Source organism: Aricia agestis, chromosome 3 (genome assembly GCF_905147365.1).
Source record: "Aricia agestis chromosome 3, ilAriAges1.1, whole genome shotgun sequence".
Taxonomy (NCBI): domain Eukaryota; kingdom Metazoa; phylum Arthropoda; class Insecta; order Lepidoptera; family Lycaenidae; genus Aricia; species Aricia agestis.
In genome coordinates, this window is record NC_056408.1 from 12,994,768 (window position 1) to 13,013,970 (window position 19,203).

Genomic DNA, 19,203 nt, shown 5'->3' on the forward strand with positions numbered 1-19,203 from the left:
CCCCTATAAGGCAATACGAGAACGGGCTGAAGTGGACAAAATAAGCAGGTTATTGATAAATTCGCCGGAATAAAAAAAGTGAATTAATATGAAATAAAATATGTTTAAAACAAAAGTATTAACGAAAAACTAAAGGTTTAAGAATTTTAATGTATTTTTAATTTCTAAATATCAAACAGATTTTTTTTTTGTTGTCTAGGACAAATCCCTCAATTACTTTAACACATAAAGGGTGAACAATACATGAAGTCCAATTACGGTTATTATACATATAATATATACTTTTTGTGAGCTAATAATTGGGTGGGTTGTTCTAGAGACAAACTATTTAAATAGTGTTTTTATTTTATACAAATAATACCCCCTTACTAATAAACGTTGTATAAGCTTTGAATAGTTATACAGTAATTTGTTACTGTCACACAAGTGACATTTTTAATTGGATTGAAGAAGACAAAACACTGTATAACTATTCAAAGCTTATACAGCTTTATTAGTAAGGGGGATAGAATATTACTAGGAATATGAATGAATTGGCAGTGTCGTGCTCTCACGACACTGTTGATTCCTTATTATAGTTAATAAAAACGTCGTTCCTCTGGACGAAAACGATTTTTAATAAGGTAAATGAGGATGTCTAGCTATTTAACATTAATTAAATATTTGCAGACAATATGTGGTACATTAAATCTAGAAAAGGAAAAACACTGATCAAGGTCGGTGATTACACTTTCTGCCACCATTCTTCTGGCATTGTCAAGAGTCGCTGGTTATGCTCGACGCATATGAAGAAAGGATGTAAAGCCAGTGTGCACACCATAGATGATGAGATTGTCAAGTTAAACAATGAACACAATCATTAAGATGGTATACATATTACACATTTTGAACGCTCATAATGATATTATACAAAAGCGTTTAGTATCTTATGTACTTTTTACAAAATTTGTAAATAAAGACGAAAGTATCATATCAGCCTATAGTCGTCCACTGCTGGACATAGGCCTCTCTCAATGAACGCCAAGATGACCGATCTCCTGCTACTCGCATCCAACATGGGCCTGCAACTAAGGCCCATGGCCCAGGTATAAAGACGAAAGTATAAGGTTTTAATTTATGAAGGTTCAGAATTATTATCTATTAATTTCTAAATATGGAAGATAATTTTGAATTCAGGCTTGAGGTAAATGATTCTACTATTATATTTTTCGACATCGAGGGCAAACGTCTCAGTAACTGATACTTTTGTGAATACTGAAGTTCAATCTTTCGTAATCCTTTTTTTTTGTTACCAGGTGGCAAAAATCAAAGGAGTATCAAGGATTGGTAGGCTTGTTCTAGAAACTAATAATAATTATTATTATAGTAGAATTTTTAGAACGAAGTTCCTTATCGCGCGTTGCAGAGGGGGCTGGACGGAAAAAGTTGTAACGACACTTTTTTATTCTATACAATTTAAAACTTATTTTATTAATAGTGTTTTATTCATTACACATTATGCACAGGATATATGAGGATGTCCAGCTATTTACCGTGAAGTAAATGTTCGCAGATATTGATATGTGCTTTGTGACGTCTCAAAAAGGAAAAAAGTTGATCAAGGTCGGTGATTACACTTTCTACTACCGCGACTGCTCCACAGGGAATATGAAAAGTCGTTGGGTTTGTTCGACGCATAACAAGAAGGGATGTAGAGCCAGATTGTACACGATAGATGATGAAATTATCAAGCTGAACAATCATCACAACCATTAAGAATATTATATACATTTAAATACTTTTAATGATATACACTGAGTGTTGTACAACCATGGATCCGTCATAGATGGCGCAGCAGTGTTAGCGCAACGGAGTTGTGGGCTTCATCTAGTATGAAAAATAATTGTTTTATACAAAAGTGTTAAGTGTGTTAGCACTTTAATAAAAGTAAATAAAGACTGAAAGTTTATGCATTCCTATGTGTTTTGACACTGTTAATACCTTGTTATAATTAAAAAGTCGTTCCTCTGAACGAAAAGGGTTTTAATAAGGTATCGTGAATGAGAATGTCTAGCTATTTAACGTGAAGTAATTTTTTTTATTTGCAGACAATATGTCGTACATTAAATCTAAAAAAGGGAAAACACTGATCAAGGTCGGTGATTACACTTTCTTCCTCCATTCTACTGGTACTGTCAAGAGTCGCTGGTTTTGCTCGACGCATATGAAGAAGGGATGTAAAGCCAGTCTGCACACCATAGATGATGAGATTGTTAAGTTAAACAATGACCACAACCATTAAGATATTCATTTAAATGGTCATAATGATACACCGTGCGTTGTGCAGCCATGGATCCGTCAACTTGTATGAAATATAATTGTTTTACACAAAAGCGTTAAGTATCTTAGGACTTTTAACAAAATTTGTAAATAAAGACTATAAGTACTTATAAGGTTTTAATTTATGAATGTTAAGAATTATTATTTAGTAATTTCTAAATATTAAGAGTATTTTTTTTCAGGCAGTTATGTAGCTGACTTTATTAATATATTTTTCGACATTAAGGGCAAACGTCTCAATAACTGCTACTTTAAGTGTGAATACTGAAGTTCAATCTTTGGTAATCCTTTTTTATTGTTACTAAGGTCTATACTACTAGGCCTTTACATCCGTTGTGGATGATTTATGCAGTATTTTTCAGAGCGAAGTAACCACTCCTCAAATACTGTAGTGCCTGGGACAAGATTTTTAAATGTCCGTATGGTTGCCCAAGCGCATACGGCATTCTCGCATCATAGTCGGCCTAGTCCAGAGGAAAGAACTAGTCAATACGTCTGGGACCAACTATGTGCGGGTTTCCTCACGATGTTTTCCTTCACCGTACGAGCGTCCGTATTATGTACTTGAGATCTGAAAATGTCTCATAGGTACACGCCTCCACCCGGGTTCGAACCTGCACCCTCTATGAGTGCGAACCGAAGGTCTACCCATTAGGCCACGGACGCTCTACTCTACTAAGGTCTAAGGTGGTAAAAATCAAAGGTTTGTCAAAGATTGGGTGGCTTGTTCTGGATACGAATATAATTATAGTAGATTTTGTGATTCTATACGAGTAATAACTTATTTTATTATCAGTGTTTTTATCTATTATTCATTATGAATAAGGTAAATGAGGATGTCCAGCTATTTAACTTGAAGTGAATGTTTCCAGATAATGATAAATCTCAAAAAGGAAAAAGGTTGATCAAGGTCGGTGATTACACTTTCTACTACCGCGACTGCTCCACAGGGAATATGAAAAGTCGTTGGGTTTGTTCGACGCATAACAAGAAGGGATGTAGAGCCAGATTGTACACGATAGATGATGAGATTATCATGTTAAACAATCATCACAACCACTAAGAATATATTATACACTAGCCGTCCCGGTGAACTTCGTGTCACTTTAAAACCTTCCCTGGACTTCTACGAATATTTTAAGACTAAAATCAGCCCAATCCCTTCAGGCGTTTTATGTATATATATATATATATATATATATATATATATATATATATATATATATATATATATAAAAATCTCTGATGCTCTCTGATGCTCTGGGGAAACTCGTGATGCTCGGGCCCTTGCCCATACAAAAGTGAAAAATAAATTTCGTCTTTCAGCGCTGCTACTTTCACAGTGAACTCTCTACAAGGAACACGTACACACCTTAAAGTATTATCACTTATTTTTGTTACACACTGTATAATATTCTTAATGGTTGTGATGATTGTTCAGCTTGATAATTTCATCATCTATCGTGTACAATCTGGCTCTACATCCCTTCTTGTTATGCGTCGAACAAACCCAACGACTTTTCATATTCCCTGTGGAGCAGTCGCGGTAGTAGAAAGTGTAATCACCGACCTTGATCAACTTTTTTCCTTTTTGAGACGTCACGAAGCACATATCAATATCTGCGAACATTTACTTCACGGTAAATAGCTTGACATCCTCATATATCCTGTGCATAATGTGTAATAGATAAAACACTATTAATAAAATAAGTTTTAAATTGTATAGAATAAAAAAGTGTCGTTACAACTTTATATATATATATATATATATATATATATATATATATATATATATATATATATATATATATATATATATATATATATATATATATATATATATATATATATATATATATATATATATATATATATAGAGATTTAAATACTTTTAATGATACACCGAGTGTCGTACAGCCATGGATCCGTCATTGAGTTGCGGGCTTCATCTAGTATGAAAAATAATTGTTTTATACAAAAGTGTTAAAACACTTTAACGAAAGTAAATAAAGACTGAAAGTTTATGGATTTCTATGTGTTTTGACACAGTTAATTCCTTGTTATAATTTAAACGTCGTTCCTCTAAACGAAAAGAGTTTTCAATAAGGTAAATGGGGATGTCTAGCTATTTAACGTGAAGTAAATGTTTGCAGACAATATGTGGTACATTAAATCTAGAAAAGGAAAAACACTGATCAAGGTCGGTGATTACACTTTCTGCCTCCATTCTACTGGTACTGTCAAGAGTCGCTGGTTTTGCTCGACGCATATGAAGAGGGGATGTAAAGCCAGTCTACACACCATAAATGATGAGATTGTCAAGTTAAACAATGAACACAATCATTAAGATATACATTTAAATGGTCACTAGCTATTTGACCGAGCTTTGCTCGGTAGTCGATAAAACACGAATTAAATGACATTTTCTAAAAATGATTCCTAGCTAGATCGATTTATCGCCCCCGAAACCCCCTAATATACTAAATTTCATGAAAATTGTTGGAGCCGATTCCGAGATTCCAATTATAAATATACAAGAATTGCTCGTTTAAAGCTATAGGATAATAATGATTTACTGTGACTAACTAGCGAAATATAATTATTGTTTGATACAAAAGCGTTAAGTATCTTAGGACTTTCAACAGAAGGTTTTAATTTATGAATGCTAAGTATTATTATATTTCATTAATTTCTAAATATTATTGAAAAAAGAATTAGTTTATTAATATTTTTAGCAATATTCCGCGAAATAATATTTCAAATTAAAAATAAAATATTAAAAGGGGCTCCCATAAAAAATATATTTTTTTTGTCTATTTTTGCTCTTAAATGGTAAGGAACCCTACGTGCACGAGTCCGACTCGCACTTGGCCGATGTTTTTTGTTACTCCTTAGTTACAAAAAAATTGCCAAGTGCGTTCGATTTTTCTGGCAAAAAATCGAAGGAGTGTGAGAGGATTGTGTGGCTTGTTTTAGAGATTTTTCTTCGGTTCGATTTATTAGAATGATAAATAATTAATTAACAGTGATGTAAGATAAAAATTATGTTTTTATTTTAATTTGTTTTATGTAGCTATTTAACTTGAAATAAATCTTTGCAGACAATGGTATGTTCTTCGTTAAATCTCAAAAGGGAAGAATGCTGATACAAGTCGGTGGTTACACTTTCTACAACCACTCTACAGGGAATATGAAAAAACGTTGGATTTGTTCGACGCATAGGAGATGTAAAGCCAGTTTGTACACCATAGATGATGAGATCGTCACGTTAAACAATAAGCACAATCATTAGGCATTTTAATGTATTTAGGTAGTAAAAATTTTAGTAGGGATTTATGGTGCCTTTTTTAGAAATTGTGTAAAAATCAACTATTTCACTACTGGATCTTCATACTTTTGAACCAGTAATAATATTAAGGGCCTGTTTCACCACTTTCTGATAAAGTGCCTAATAGGCTATTCACAACTTTTTTGACAGATTCTCCATTCTTGATCTGTCAATTTAATTGGTGGATAGCCTTATTAGGAAGTGGTGAAACAGGCCCTTATTATGTTAATAGTGTCTATTACGAGTATCGCAGATTTTCAGCAATATCTAAAGTAGGTGCTGACTCTGACGTGACCGATTTTGTAAAACCATTTGGTAAAATAAAATAAACATTTTCTTTGTGTAAGGTTATTTTATTGGGTTTCATTCCATAAGTAATAGTTATTTAGTTAGTTTAAAATTGAAGTTTTTTTTTAAAAACTACATAGTAAGTACTTAAAATACATTTATTATATCGCTATTAGTTAACTTAAAATTAATCGTTTTTCAGGCATAATGTACGTTAAATCCTTAAGAGGAAACAAGCTGATCAAAATAGGCGAGTACACTTTCTACCACAAGGTCACGGTCAATAAGAGGAGCCGCTGGTGTTGTTCGACGCATAAGGCATGTAAAGCCTCCCTGTACACGGTAGGGAAGACCATTGTTAAGATGAAGAATCACCACAATCATTAAGGACAGCTGCATGGAATACAACAGGATATAATTACTCCAATGTTTTCACGCTAGATGGCAGAAGCAGCACAGACAGTAAACAAAAAGTTTTGTTTGTCGTTTGACAACGTTTCTGTCAATATTCTGATATGACGTGTGCAACACGTCGGATTATGGTCGGATCACTGATTGTGCTAGTATCGCCCTCTGCTCCGTCCTTTGTGTTATATTCCCCACTGTATAAGTGTTTAAACACACTATGCCGAAGTTCCGCGGCGGAAATTCCGTATGACTACGTCAGGAATGTCAAACGCATAAAATATAACGCGACGGAATTTCGGCATGGTGTGGCATCCATAATTTAAAATACATTGCAGGCGGAATCAAGCCGAACTTCCGCCGCGGAATTTCGGCATAGTGTGTTTAGACACTAAGTCTCTACTAAAGGGCTCCAAAGGATGCCACAGGAAGTAGAGATTATAAGTAGAGAAGATATCAAATTATAAAAATTGACGATTTTTATGATGTGTGAAATAAATATGTCAGTTTCTTACTGTGAGAGTGGTTATTTTTTTATCTATTACCTGTATTGTCGAAAAAGTTATTTAATTCAATGTTAAAAAATATTTAACGAAAAAAATATTTTATATTACATCTTAGCAATGGGTTTTGTCCAAATCACAGACATAGATAATGATAGATACCGCATGTGTATGTACTTCGCGTGCCATATCGCGCTCCCAACGACGAGCAATGCTCGTCTTTCGAAAGTCTGTTCTTTAGTCTGCTATCGGAATCGGACGTCAATCCGAATTTTAAAAATGCCTAATTGCCTAAAAGTGCCGTATTGAGCTGTAGAAATTCAAACAGAAACGTTGGCATTGACCCGGGGCGGGTCACTAGTTATAAATAATTCAATCCTCTTTTTCCCAGGCGTGCGCGAGGTGTTTTTCGTGACGTTGAAAGACAAGCCGTTCCTGTTCGTTGACGGCAACAAGTTCAGAGTGAACGGGATCACCGGCGCCAAGACCAGATGGCGGTGCGCCCAGCACGAGCGGTTTAAATGCCGGGCCGTCGTCCATACAGTTCACAATCAAATAGTTTATATGGGCGGAGGCCACTCGTACGCATAGTTTTTTACTATACATTTTTTTTCCAACTAATCATGATTTTGTAAGTTTGTTTATCATTATAAATAATTTAAACAATGTTTTTACAATATTTTAATCAATCTTTAGAATTATGGCATGTATTATGTGTTGGCTATAGATTGATTTTGTGTTTATTTTAATGGCTCGATTACTCACACTAGATAATATTATAATTAAGAAATTGCTTTCGTTTCATAAATTTAAATTGTGTGATAGGGGATTTTTAAGACGAGTAACCAAATGCGAACCTATAGGACGTAGGTAAAATATTAGAAGAAATTGAGATTCACTGAATCAAAATAAGAAAATTTTATAAAAAAATGAAGAAACTATGTATGACAATACTTTACATCTACATATTTTTATAGTATATCAAGTTTTATTGTTACAATGTTACAATAAATCTGATGAAAAGTTATCGCAGAATGTTATAAAACATTGTTATAAGAGGCCGGGTACCATCGAAATTCTCATACATACGTAATACCAAAATCATTTTCTCATACGAAAATATCTAACATGTTTGAGTTATTTTTCAGTTTAAAATAGTAACTACCTAGGTTCCTGCGTAAAAAATTACTACAAAATATTTAAACACTTAAAATATTTTCGTATGAGAAAAATATGATATTGGTATTACGTATGTATGAGAATTTCAATGGCACCCGGCCCCTTAAAGCTATATAATTGTTTTCTGCTTTGTGTGCTGACTTCTGTACATTTTAGGCTTAATTATATAATTTTTTAAATAATTTTGTTTGTAATAATATGAAAGTTAATAAAGTTACTATTTTTATAAGGTTAATGTGTCTTTATATTTATCTAAGCGACTGACAAAAACGGAATAAGCAAACTGGAAAGCAAGCATTATATTATCGTTGTCACATTTAGGCACATGCACAGTGCACACGGTATGCACAATGGTACAATCCCAGTTGACTATTAATTTTCTTTTTTTATTATCAGTAAAGTTAGAAGAACTCATATTATGAAGAGGAGGAAAATGTACATACATTTTTTTTCTTGTGCTCAAAGTTTCCATGACTTGTTGAAATGTACACAATATTTGACCTTTTAGGAGAATATTTAGACAGAGCGTTTGTTTCAGGTTGTGTTGAAGTTTTTTGGTCGAAAAAGGGGAACATGATCCTCTGCGTAGACGGGTACAAGTTCTGTAAGAAGAGAGTGAACTGCTCCGGGAAGACCCTGTGGTTCTGTTCCACTCACCATTCCAGAGGTTGTAGAGCGTTACTGCACACAGTTCAGGCCAGTGAGGAGGATTTGCCTATTATAGTCAAAATTTGCCAGAATCATAACCACGGCTTTCCTAGAAAGATTTGGTAATGCCAAATTAGCATTAAAATAATGAATTACAAGCCACGTCACAATCGATAAAATTATTCATGTGTTTTATCATGGTTTTATCATTATTAATCCATAGAATATAATATAATATGTACCTTTCTTGTCAAACTTTTTTTTTAATTCTCTTTTGTATTTAAATTGGCAATAATCTTAGTTCTAGGTAAATATTATGATGTTTGTACACGTCTTGTCTTTATATAATATATAGTACATAATTATACCTATTATAATTAACTAGCGACCCGCCCCGGCTTCGCACGGGTATAAAATATCTATGTCACTCTATGTCTATGTCACTCACTGAAGAAATTATTAAAATCGATTCAGTAGTTTTTAATTATATTCATTTACTACCCGTGGAGCGCATTGGTCGGTACCGCCGCAAAAGCTACGTCCTGCAATTTTTAAATCTGTAATATTTTCGAAAATATTCATTTAAATCATATGCTGTAAAGGGCCATAGCTCTATATTAAATCAATAATGTATTTAAAGTATTTAATTGAATAAGGATTATTGACGTATTGGTTAAAATCGCTTCGAAAATTAGCCATTATTTGAAGTTAAAAGTAAATGACAAAAAAATGTTATTGTGGGATATCCATAAGATATAGACAATTATATAGACATCGCAAAGTTTTCTGTAGACCTTTTCATAGTGTACAATACTTAGTACATTATTTTGGTAAATGTCGTAGGGTTCAGCCTGCATTTGCAATGTAAGCGGAAAAAATGTAATTATTTACGACATCACATTAGGAACCCCAAAATTAACAGTATTTCTCCACTAAGTAATGAAAGTTATTATACTTGTAAACCTTTTTCTTTAATCATTCTATCTATTAAAGAAAACCGCATCAAAATCCGTTGCGTAGTTTTAAAGATTAAAGGGAACAAAGGGACATAAGAGAAAAAAGCGACTTTGTTTTATAATATTTTGTAGTGATATAACATTATGTCCTTTTTATTTTTTATTTTTTTAATTTTCTGTTTTGTGTATGTTGTGTGTTAACAAAATAAACGTATTCTTATTCTTAAATACAGATGAAAACATGCGTGGATGAAGTGGGAAACTAACATTTTGCAACAAAAGAGCAATGCCACATTTTTAACTTATAATTTTAACAAACTTAGTATCTTTAAGATCTAGCTATTTGATCTAGCTATACATTTAAACATATTTGTATTACTCCTTAAGCTTTAATTTATACGACAAAACGTCAGTTTTTCAATTTTTGGTTAGCCACATAAATTTAAAATTAAAAATTTTAGACAAATTATGGCCATCCCCTGAGCAAACGACCTTGACCATACATTTGCCGCGTTGCCGAGATCGCGCCAAAACCCTTTTTTTTACTTTATCTTAGTTCAAAATTAATAATAAAAAACAAAAATAGAAAATTAATAACTATGAAAGGAACGTTGATACACTTACTGAAAATTATTGCTGTATTTTTATTATAATTTTGTAGCTTTCAAATTATGAGCTTATAAGGCTCTAAAAACGGTAAATTACGGCATCTCCGTAGGGGGAGCGTCTTAAGGCCGACTTGAAGGTTGTTTGTGAGGATTTGGTTTTACTTCCCCTCATACAATGATTTGTTTTTTAGTCGTGTCATATCTAGAGTTTTAAAAAAATTGTGCCAAAGAATATTTTTATTTTTATTTGTAATATTTTTTTGATGTTAACAATGTTTAAAAGCTGTAAAGAGTAAATGTCTGAAGATTGTTAAAATTAAAATGCTTGAAGTATTTTTCTACATTTTTATTTTTACCTTCAAGAATTAATAATCAAGATCATTTTTTATTCTAAATAACAAAAAAAAAATGCATTTCCAAAGTTAAATGCGCAATAAGCACATACCATGCATAATTAATAATTGTGGATATATAATTTATATTATTTTCCCCTATCATTAAAAGCGTTTTCTTTGAATAGACAACACGATTAAAATAGTTGACAATTTTTCTTTATTATTTTAGAAGTTGCCTTCATAACATCTAGACGAGGACACAAATTAATTAAAGTGGGTGACTACACTTTTTACCGGAAGGCTGAAGCCCACGGCAAAGTCCGCTGGGTCTGTTCGACGCACCACGCCAGGGGATGCAAAGCTAACCTTCACACGGTGGACGATGAAATTATTATGTTGAACAATCGACACATTCACTGACACATTATTTACTAACATAGGTGTCATGCATTGTTACTAACACATTTACTAATATTTTTATGGGTTGATGAAGCCTGAAATAAACATATTTTATTTTATTTATTTATTATCATATCATTATCATTTCGACGTGGAGAAAGCCTTTTTGCGAGGGGTTAATCCAACGCAAAAAGGCTTATCCCCTTTTTTGCGAAGTTTGAAAATTCGTACCAATTCCTATTTGGGGATAAGATACCGATATGGAGAAACTTTTATAAGACCCCTAGGACGTGGTACACTTCCAAACTTTTGGACAGGTCTAAGACCATGATGTAAGAACCATCTTAAATATATGTAATAAGTAAGTATATAATCCTTTAGTATAAGAGTTTATTTGACTTTTTTTATTTTTATTCAGTTTATAATTTTTGTATACAAAATATTATAATACATAAAAAATGTAATTTTCTTACCACTGTCTTAATCCTTGGATCGTGAATTCTTGGAAATCTATTGTTATTCTATTGTGTCTCGCTCACCAGTGAGCTTATGGGGCTCGATGGGTTAACTATGTTTTAGCAAAATATGGAAGAGGTATTTAATTTTATCGGATTGAGTCCATCCCAATCCACTGATCACGAAAAAATACATTTAAATTATCAGAAACAAAAGCTCATTAACGGCTTTAATTAGTATAAAAAAACACAAACGTTTTTGTTAGTAATCTGTTACTACCTTTTCATTTCCGATGTCCTGGGATCAGAATTCGACTATACTTTTAACTTTTTTCATTTAAATTTCAGATGTAAAATTTATCATATCCAGGAGAGGAAAAACGATGATCAAAGTCGGTGAATACACTTTCTTTTGTAAGGCGGAATTTAACTCGAAAAAACGCTGGAGCTGCTCGACGCATCATGCCAAGGGGTGCAAGGCCCGACTTCACACGATAGGAGAGGATGTCGTCATGATCATGAATCACCACTCGCACTGATCGGCCCATAAAAACAAATTGAGGAATAATTTATTCTTTATTGTATATTATTACTTTTACCAATTTACAACCAAAATCCATACTAATATTATGAATGCGAAAGTGTGTCTGTGTGTCTGTTACCTCTTCCCGCCCAAACCGCTGACCCGATTTTGCTGTTTGATATGGAGGTACTTTGAGTCCCGGGTAAGGGAATAGGATACTTTTTACCAGTATTTTTGTAATTAGCTACTCAATTTAACTTGTAAGTACATAATATAATATTTCAAATTGATATTATAGTTATTTTCATTCACTGGACTCGTTTTGTGCATACTCATGTGTCAGATCAGCCGGACGCGGATTCAAGCGGCCTCCCTTGTCCCTTTACATGGGGACTTTAACTAACGCACTCAGAGACATTTAATGATTATTAAACTTCAATTTAATGAAGAGAGAATGGGCCGGCTCGACCGGAGAAATACCACATTCTCACAGAAAACCGGCGTGAAACAGCGATTGCGCTGTGTTTCGCCGAGTGAGTGAGTTTACCGGAGGCCCAATCCCCTACCCTATTCCCTTCCCTACCCTCCCCTATTCCCTTCCCTTCCCATCCCTACCCTCCCCTATTACCCTACTCCTCTTAAGAGGCCGGCAACGCACCTGCAGCTCTTCTGATGCTGCGAGTGTCATGGGCGACGGAAGTTGCTTTCCATCAGGTGACCCGTTTGCTCGTTTGCCACTTTATTTTATTAAAAAAAAAAGAGTTTGACAGATAATGTATGGGGCTTATGTCAAAATGTTCATTAATACAGTTAGGTAATTTATTTTCGTCTCTGAGTGCGGCAGTGACTTAAAAATAAATAAGTCTGGGTTAGGTCAAGTCCAGCTGACAAATCACGACAAATATCCACTCGACGTTATCTGACCAAAATACGTTCATTTGTAGCAATTTATCTGAAGGTACCTTTTTAACCGATTTTTCTCTCTCTAAATAATAACGATGATTTTTGATGTTTTCAGACGCATCGTTTACAACATCAAGGAGAGGAAAAGCAATGATCAAAGTCGGCGGTTACACTTTCTTTTGCAAGGCCAAGTTTAACATGAAAAGCCACTGGGTTTGCTCGTCACATCACGCCAAAGGGTGCAAGGCCAATCTTCACACCATAGAGGAACAGATCGTCATGTTCAACAATAAACACTCTCACTCACCACGCTATAGATATGAATTTCATTAATAGAAATAAATAACAAGTAGAAAAGTTTTTCATTAAATAAGTTAAACTTATTTTACATACAAAATTTAAAATATTATAAACTACGAATAATAAAACTAAGGAAAAGTAACTCCGTCAAAAAACATGCTCCACAATACTTGTCAAAAAAGTGTACCTTAGGTACACATTTCAATACATTTGCAATATTTAGGTGGCCTTGAGCGGTATAAAGGCTGACGTTACATGACAGTTCGAAAGGAATTAAATTTAAAACGGTATGGGCGTTACATTTCCTTAGTTTTTATTATTCGTAGATTATAAACAATCAATTTGTCATTTTTGACTGAAGAAACAGTTAAACAGAAAGCCTGTTTTGTTTTTTAACTCGTAATTTGCACATTTAATAAATCACTCGTATAATTATAAAGTAGTTAAGCCAGGGTTAGCCCGGTTTTCCTCATTTTATGAAAAATAAAATTTATTACATACACGCATTGATATACAAAAAATACACGTCACGTTAGAGGTAAGAACTAAGAACGACCTCTGACTATATCATGGAGTTTCGGTTGCAGTTACTTTAGGAAGTATCAAGTAGTACTTAAAGGTACTTTCGTTAAAAAACTTCGCCAGTAAAGTACTAATTCTTACAATAATTTTGGGTAATTTCAGACACATCTAGAAGCGGAAAAAGGATGATCAAAGTGGGCGACTACACTTTCAGTCATGAAAATAAATTTGATGTGAAGAGCCGTTGGATTTGCTCGACGCATTATGCCAAGGGGTGCAGGGCTCAACTTTACACAATAGAAGAGCGTGTCGTCATGATCATGAATTACCACTCTCATTAACCACGGAATTAAAGTAATTTAAATATTAATAAAAATATATAATATTTTTATTTTACTTATAAATTTTTTACACTACAATTTTCCAAGCAATAATTTTTAAGCTAGTACTAGAAAACTGTTTTTTTTACGGGCTCTGGCCCACCACACATTTATCACCACTGAATCTCCAGTGTCGATCGATAGTATTTAAAACAATAGTTGTAAATTATTATTAGAAGTCGCATTCGATCAGCCTCTTCTAAAGGTAAAGGTAACGAAAAGGTCTACCCATTAGGACATGGACGCTCCGCGAAATAAATATTGCTCTTTTTATGTACCTGGAATAAACGATTATTCATTGATTTCTTTTAGCAATTACTTTTTTCCACAGTCATCAAGAGTAGAGCTTTCTAACGAGATACCTCTTACAGTTATTGGTGTGTTACACTTCCCATACATTTTTGCTGTCCTCCATTATTTTAAACCAGTTCCTTTAGAAAGTATCAAGTGGTAAAGGTTACCTTCGTTAAAATACTAGTAAAGTGCTAATTCATACATTAGTTTTGGATATTTTCAGAAGTATCATTCATTACATCTAGAAGAGGAAAAACTATGATCAAAGTGGGCGACTACACTTTCTGTCATAAAGCTAAATTTCATTTGAAGAGCCGTTGGGTATGCTCGACACATAACGCTAAGGGCTGTAGGGCCTACCTCAGTACGGTTGGAGAAGAGATTGTCAAGATAGTCAATGAGCATAATCATTAGGAGGGAAGAGAATACACGCTTGAAACTAGCTTCTTGTATTCTTCGATTCTCACACACTCCTGTTGCCCATACCAGCTTGCTTAGCACGTGGATTGAAATTTGTTTCCGATCTTCGTAGACAAAATATAACTATAGTTTTTTTGATAAAAGATCCTATGTTTAAGTAAATAAGGTCGTAGATTCATTGTCAATGTTATTTTATTTTGAAGTGCATTTTGTGAACTGTTTTTATTACCCATTGTTTAGCGTGGGAAAATTGATAATTCCACCCTCAAAGAATCTACATCGCCAAAGTGCTAGACAAATTGTGTAACATTTTATAAAATGTTTATAAATCCGAGCTCGCAAAACAATAGGTCGTAAAAGTTGCTCGAAAAACTTACATAAAAAATGATTATTGTTGCCGATGAATCTACGACCTTATTTACTTTAAATCAGGAACTATTTTCCAAGAAACTATAGTTATTTCTTGTTTTTATCTATTTCTTCTAGATCGACCATCCCCGTGCTAGGACAGCAGGAATCTAAAAAAAAAATTAAGCCGCTGGGACAGTCCTTTACTAATATAAAATATTATATAAATGGATGATTATTTTATACAATGTTTATTATTGAATTAATTGGCCACACTGGGTGTATTATAGAAATAAGCTTTATGTAAATAGATAATTTTTACCGACTTCCATTACGGTGGACATAATAAAATCTATTTTCCTATGGAAAATGACTTATTTTTTTCTGGATCAGACAAGGAAGCTTTTGCAGTATTTTCGCAGAAACATTGCAATTGTAGTAGTATGGTCTTAGTTCCCTAAGCATCAGTTCAAAACCAAAATTATGCAATTCATAACATCAGTATCTACATATTATTTAAAATATTATGATATTTATTTTGGGCTGCAGTAAAATTTATTAAATTAACTAGCTGTGCCCCGCGGTGTTACCCGCGATTTATTAGGTAAACTAAATTATTAGGTAAATAGTTACTGGTGTAAGAGACAGAACGAATTGAGTTTGATAGTCGGAAACATCAATTTGGATGACTGAGAGATGGAAGTTGATTATTCTGTCTTATACTATTGTTTTTAACTGATTTCCAAAACGAACGAGATAAAAATATATATTTTATGTTCAGATGTGATTTTTTATGATAAATGAATACTTTCGCGCTTGTGTCACGAAAAGGAACTGGGGTCGGGGGGCCGCAGCCCCCCAATTAGGCGACGGGACGAAAGACTATTAATCAAATGACACTCGAAATCTGTATGCTTAGTTTAGGTTAGAATAAATTTACATTTATGATAAATAACTTAGTTTCATCCTAAAAATGATAATTTAAACTCAGCACTAACGACGTGACACCATTTCGTAAAAAGCAACAGTACCAGGAGGGGGGGGGGGGGGGGGTTGGGGGGGCGCAGGCCCCCCCAAGCAGATGGGCCGGGGCAAAGTCCCTGTTCACAAACATAACCTCCATTTTTAAAGTCGGTAAAAAATGTAGTCAATGTGTTAATCTAGTATGTCAGCTACCTTCTTGTAAAATTTTGTCGCAATCGGTCCAGCCGCTTAGGCGTCAAGAAGTAACAAACACACAAACTCACATACCTTCGGCTTTATAATATTAGTAGGATAAGTTTTGTATAGGCTCCTTTAGTAGAACTCTTTAATTCATTGTGGTTTTTGTTCTTTATTTCATAATGTCCTTATCTTTCAGACATATCGTTCACTAAATCTCAGAAAGGCAAAACTTTGATTAAAATAGATGATTATACCTTCTGCCACAAAGTCGAGGTGAACGAGAAAAGCCGCTGGGTCTGTTCCACACATAACAACAAGGGGTGCAAAGCGACATTGTACACGGAGGGCAGAGGTATTATTAATATCATCAAGATAAAAAATGATCATAACCACGAGCCGCTAATTAAAAAGAAATTCCATATGATCCTAGGATAACCAATATTAAAATAGGACATGTGGTTTTTAACACTATACTAGGTACTCACAAAATAGCTGGCCTAACCATGCGTGGATTTCTTCATATATCTCTTTTTTCTGCACGAGCGTTCATTATTATATGATGTACCTACGTATCTAAAAAATGTCATTGCATAGGCTGTGTAAAATTTTAAGATCGCAAATTTGCAAAATGGCGCATGTGTGCAATATCTACCAATAACGTTTAAATGCTAAAAGTTTTACCGTCTGATCAATAGGATTTTGTATCTTGCAACAGTAATGCGAAAATTGTATAAAATCTGCTGTCAGTCATTGCAGTCCTGTCACAAGTTCACCCTGCCATCTGAAGATTGTTCCCGTGCACACACACTGCGTATATATTTTACTTTTGCCTAGCGATTTTAAAATATTGCGCGATTTTGTTGAGGCTGACTTTCTCTACTACTATTGATACAGATACTGTAATAATTTATAATAAATTGTCAAACACATAAATTGTGTTTATAATTACGTAACAAAATAATTCCTAGACATTTACAACTATAACAAATTATGAGTAAGTAGCTACATTACAAATAGAGTTTCAGTTCAAAGTATTTCATAATTGATTTATCTTTCAGGCATATCGTTAATAATGTCTAGAAGGGGGAAGACGATGATCAAAGTCGGCTACTACACTTTCTACCAGCAAACCAGCGTCAACATGAAGAGCCGATGGCTGTGTTCGACGCACATGAATAAAGGGTGCAAAGCCACCGTGTGCACGGTTGGGGACAAAATTGTCAAGCTTAACAATTACCACAATCATTACCCGATTACGAATCAGAAAAAAGTGATAAAACGTTACGACATGGCAAACATCTGTCGTAAGACCACAATTTAAATGGCATACAGTAAGACCAACGCATCGTAAATATTGGTAGCAGAAACATTCCAATTTCCAATCTCAAAAAATTCGAAAATATTTAAATTGCAACGAAGTCTCAGTTCGGATTCGTCACTGGTTCGGATCGTGCGTTGGAAAAATGTAGTTTCTAACTTTTGTTAGGCCTATACCTATACTAATCAACTAGAAACTATTAAGTAATATGCTAATAGTATCTGACAGAAAAATAAGACTATAAAGTAATATACTAAACTTATCTGACAGAAAAAATTGATCCATACGTCAGATTCACTAGGTTGAAAAGGAAGAGTGAAGAAAGAAGGTGTATTGCGCGCATACATGGATTTTATGAAAATCTGTGCAGTTAGCTTAGTTTTGGCTTGGCTTGGTAGCTATTACTTATGATATTTTATATTTATATCATAGACATTCTCTTTTTATGGGATCTCTCGAAACAAGTGCATCATAATTCATACATCACGATTTCAATAAAGTTATAGTAGCAAATCTCAAAGTCTTTGTCTCAGTATTGAACTAGTTATACTTATAGCTACTTATAGTTAATAATACGACTGAGTATTCCTACTGTATGCTATAAAATTACGTAGTGTAGTAAGGCATCTAAATATTATGTATATCGTGAAAATAATAAATAATGTTTAAGAGTTTACAATGGGTAATGCATTTCTTAAGTTATGTATATTTTAAAGTGTGTATTTTCAAAATTAATAAGTTAAATAAATTTTACGTACTAATAATAAATTTTAATTTTGAATTTTATGGATAGTGAAAAGAAAATGTTTTCTTAATTGCAAACTCATATTATAACATAAAAAAATTATTTAGTTCTTATTTAATCCATACTTTTTAGTTTCAGAAATATCGTTCATAACATCAATCAAAGGAAGGACAATGATCAAGATCGGTGAGTACAAGTTCTGTCATCAGATCAAAAGGAACATGAAGAGCCGCTGGGTGTGTTCTACGCACAAGAACAAGGGATGCAGGGCCTATCTGCACACTATAGATGAAGCGATTGTGAAGGTGATGAATGACCATAATCATTAAAGGGTTTTTCCCGACTGTGGAGGGGAACATGTTTGATCCTCATACTTTTTAAAACATTTTCACCCTACCTTTATCTTGGATTTTACTTTGTCTTAGTTGGAAAAACAGCTATACATACTAAATAAACAAAAGTGTAAAGTAAATATTTTTAAGGCCTACAGGGCCTTGAAAAACTATTTACTTTAATAATCGCAGACGGTTTACTTTAAAAATCGCAGACGGTTTACTTTAATAATCGCAGACGGTTTACTTTTATAATCGCAGACGGTGCGGTGCTACTTTGTATTCACCTGTATTCCCAGAAACGGACCATTCCAATATATATAAGCATCTAAAATCTAAACCGAAACAACGGTAAAATGGGAGATCACAGACTCTCACATATTTTATGAGTATTTGATATGCAACAATCGCAGACGGTGCGGTGCCACTTTGTATTCACTTGTATTCCCAGATACGGACGATTTTCAAGATTTAAAAGTAACAGGAGACATAAAAATATAGTAATTTAAATTCTGAAAAAAATATATTATG

At 33.7% G+C, this 19,203-nt stretch overlaps 1 protein-coding gene across 12 annotated transcripts in view; it reads left to right on the plus strand.

The window, feature by feature from the left end:
* LOC121725403 (protein tramtrack, beta isoform-like) overlaps window positions 1–19,203 on the plus strand; it is a 554,986-nt gene that overhangs the window by 393,035 nt on the left and 142,748 nt on the right. Inside the window, exon 5 of one of the 12 annotated variants that reach the window (XM_042112351.1) lies at window positions 17,336–17,624. The exons of 9 other annotated variants lie outside the window; for them this stretch is intronic. In XM_042112351.1, the coding sequence (XP_041968285.1) occupies window positions 17,336–17,598 (263 nt within the window). In that variant the 3' untranslated portion in view covers window positions 17,599–17,624. Of the gene's footprint in view, window positions 1–669; window positions 903–16,473; window positions 16,728–17,335; window positions 17,625–19,203 lie in introns of those variants that run through there. 2 more of the 12 variants (XM_042112365.1, XM_042112330.1) reach the window with 2 other exon arrangements.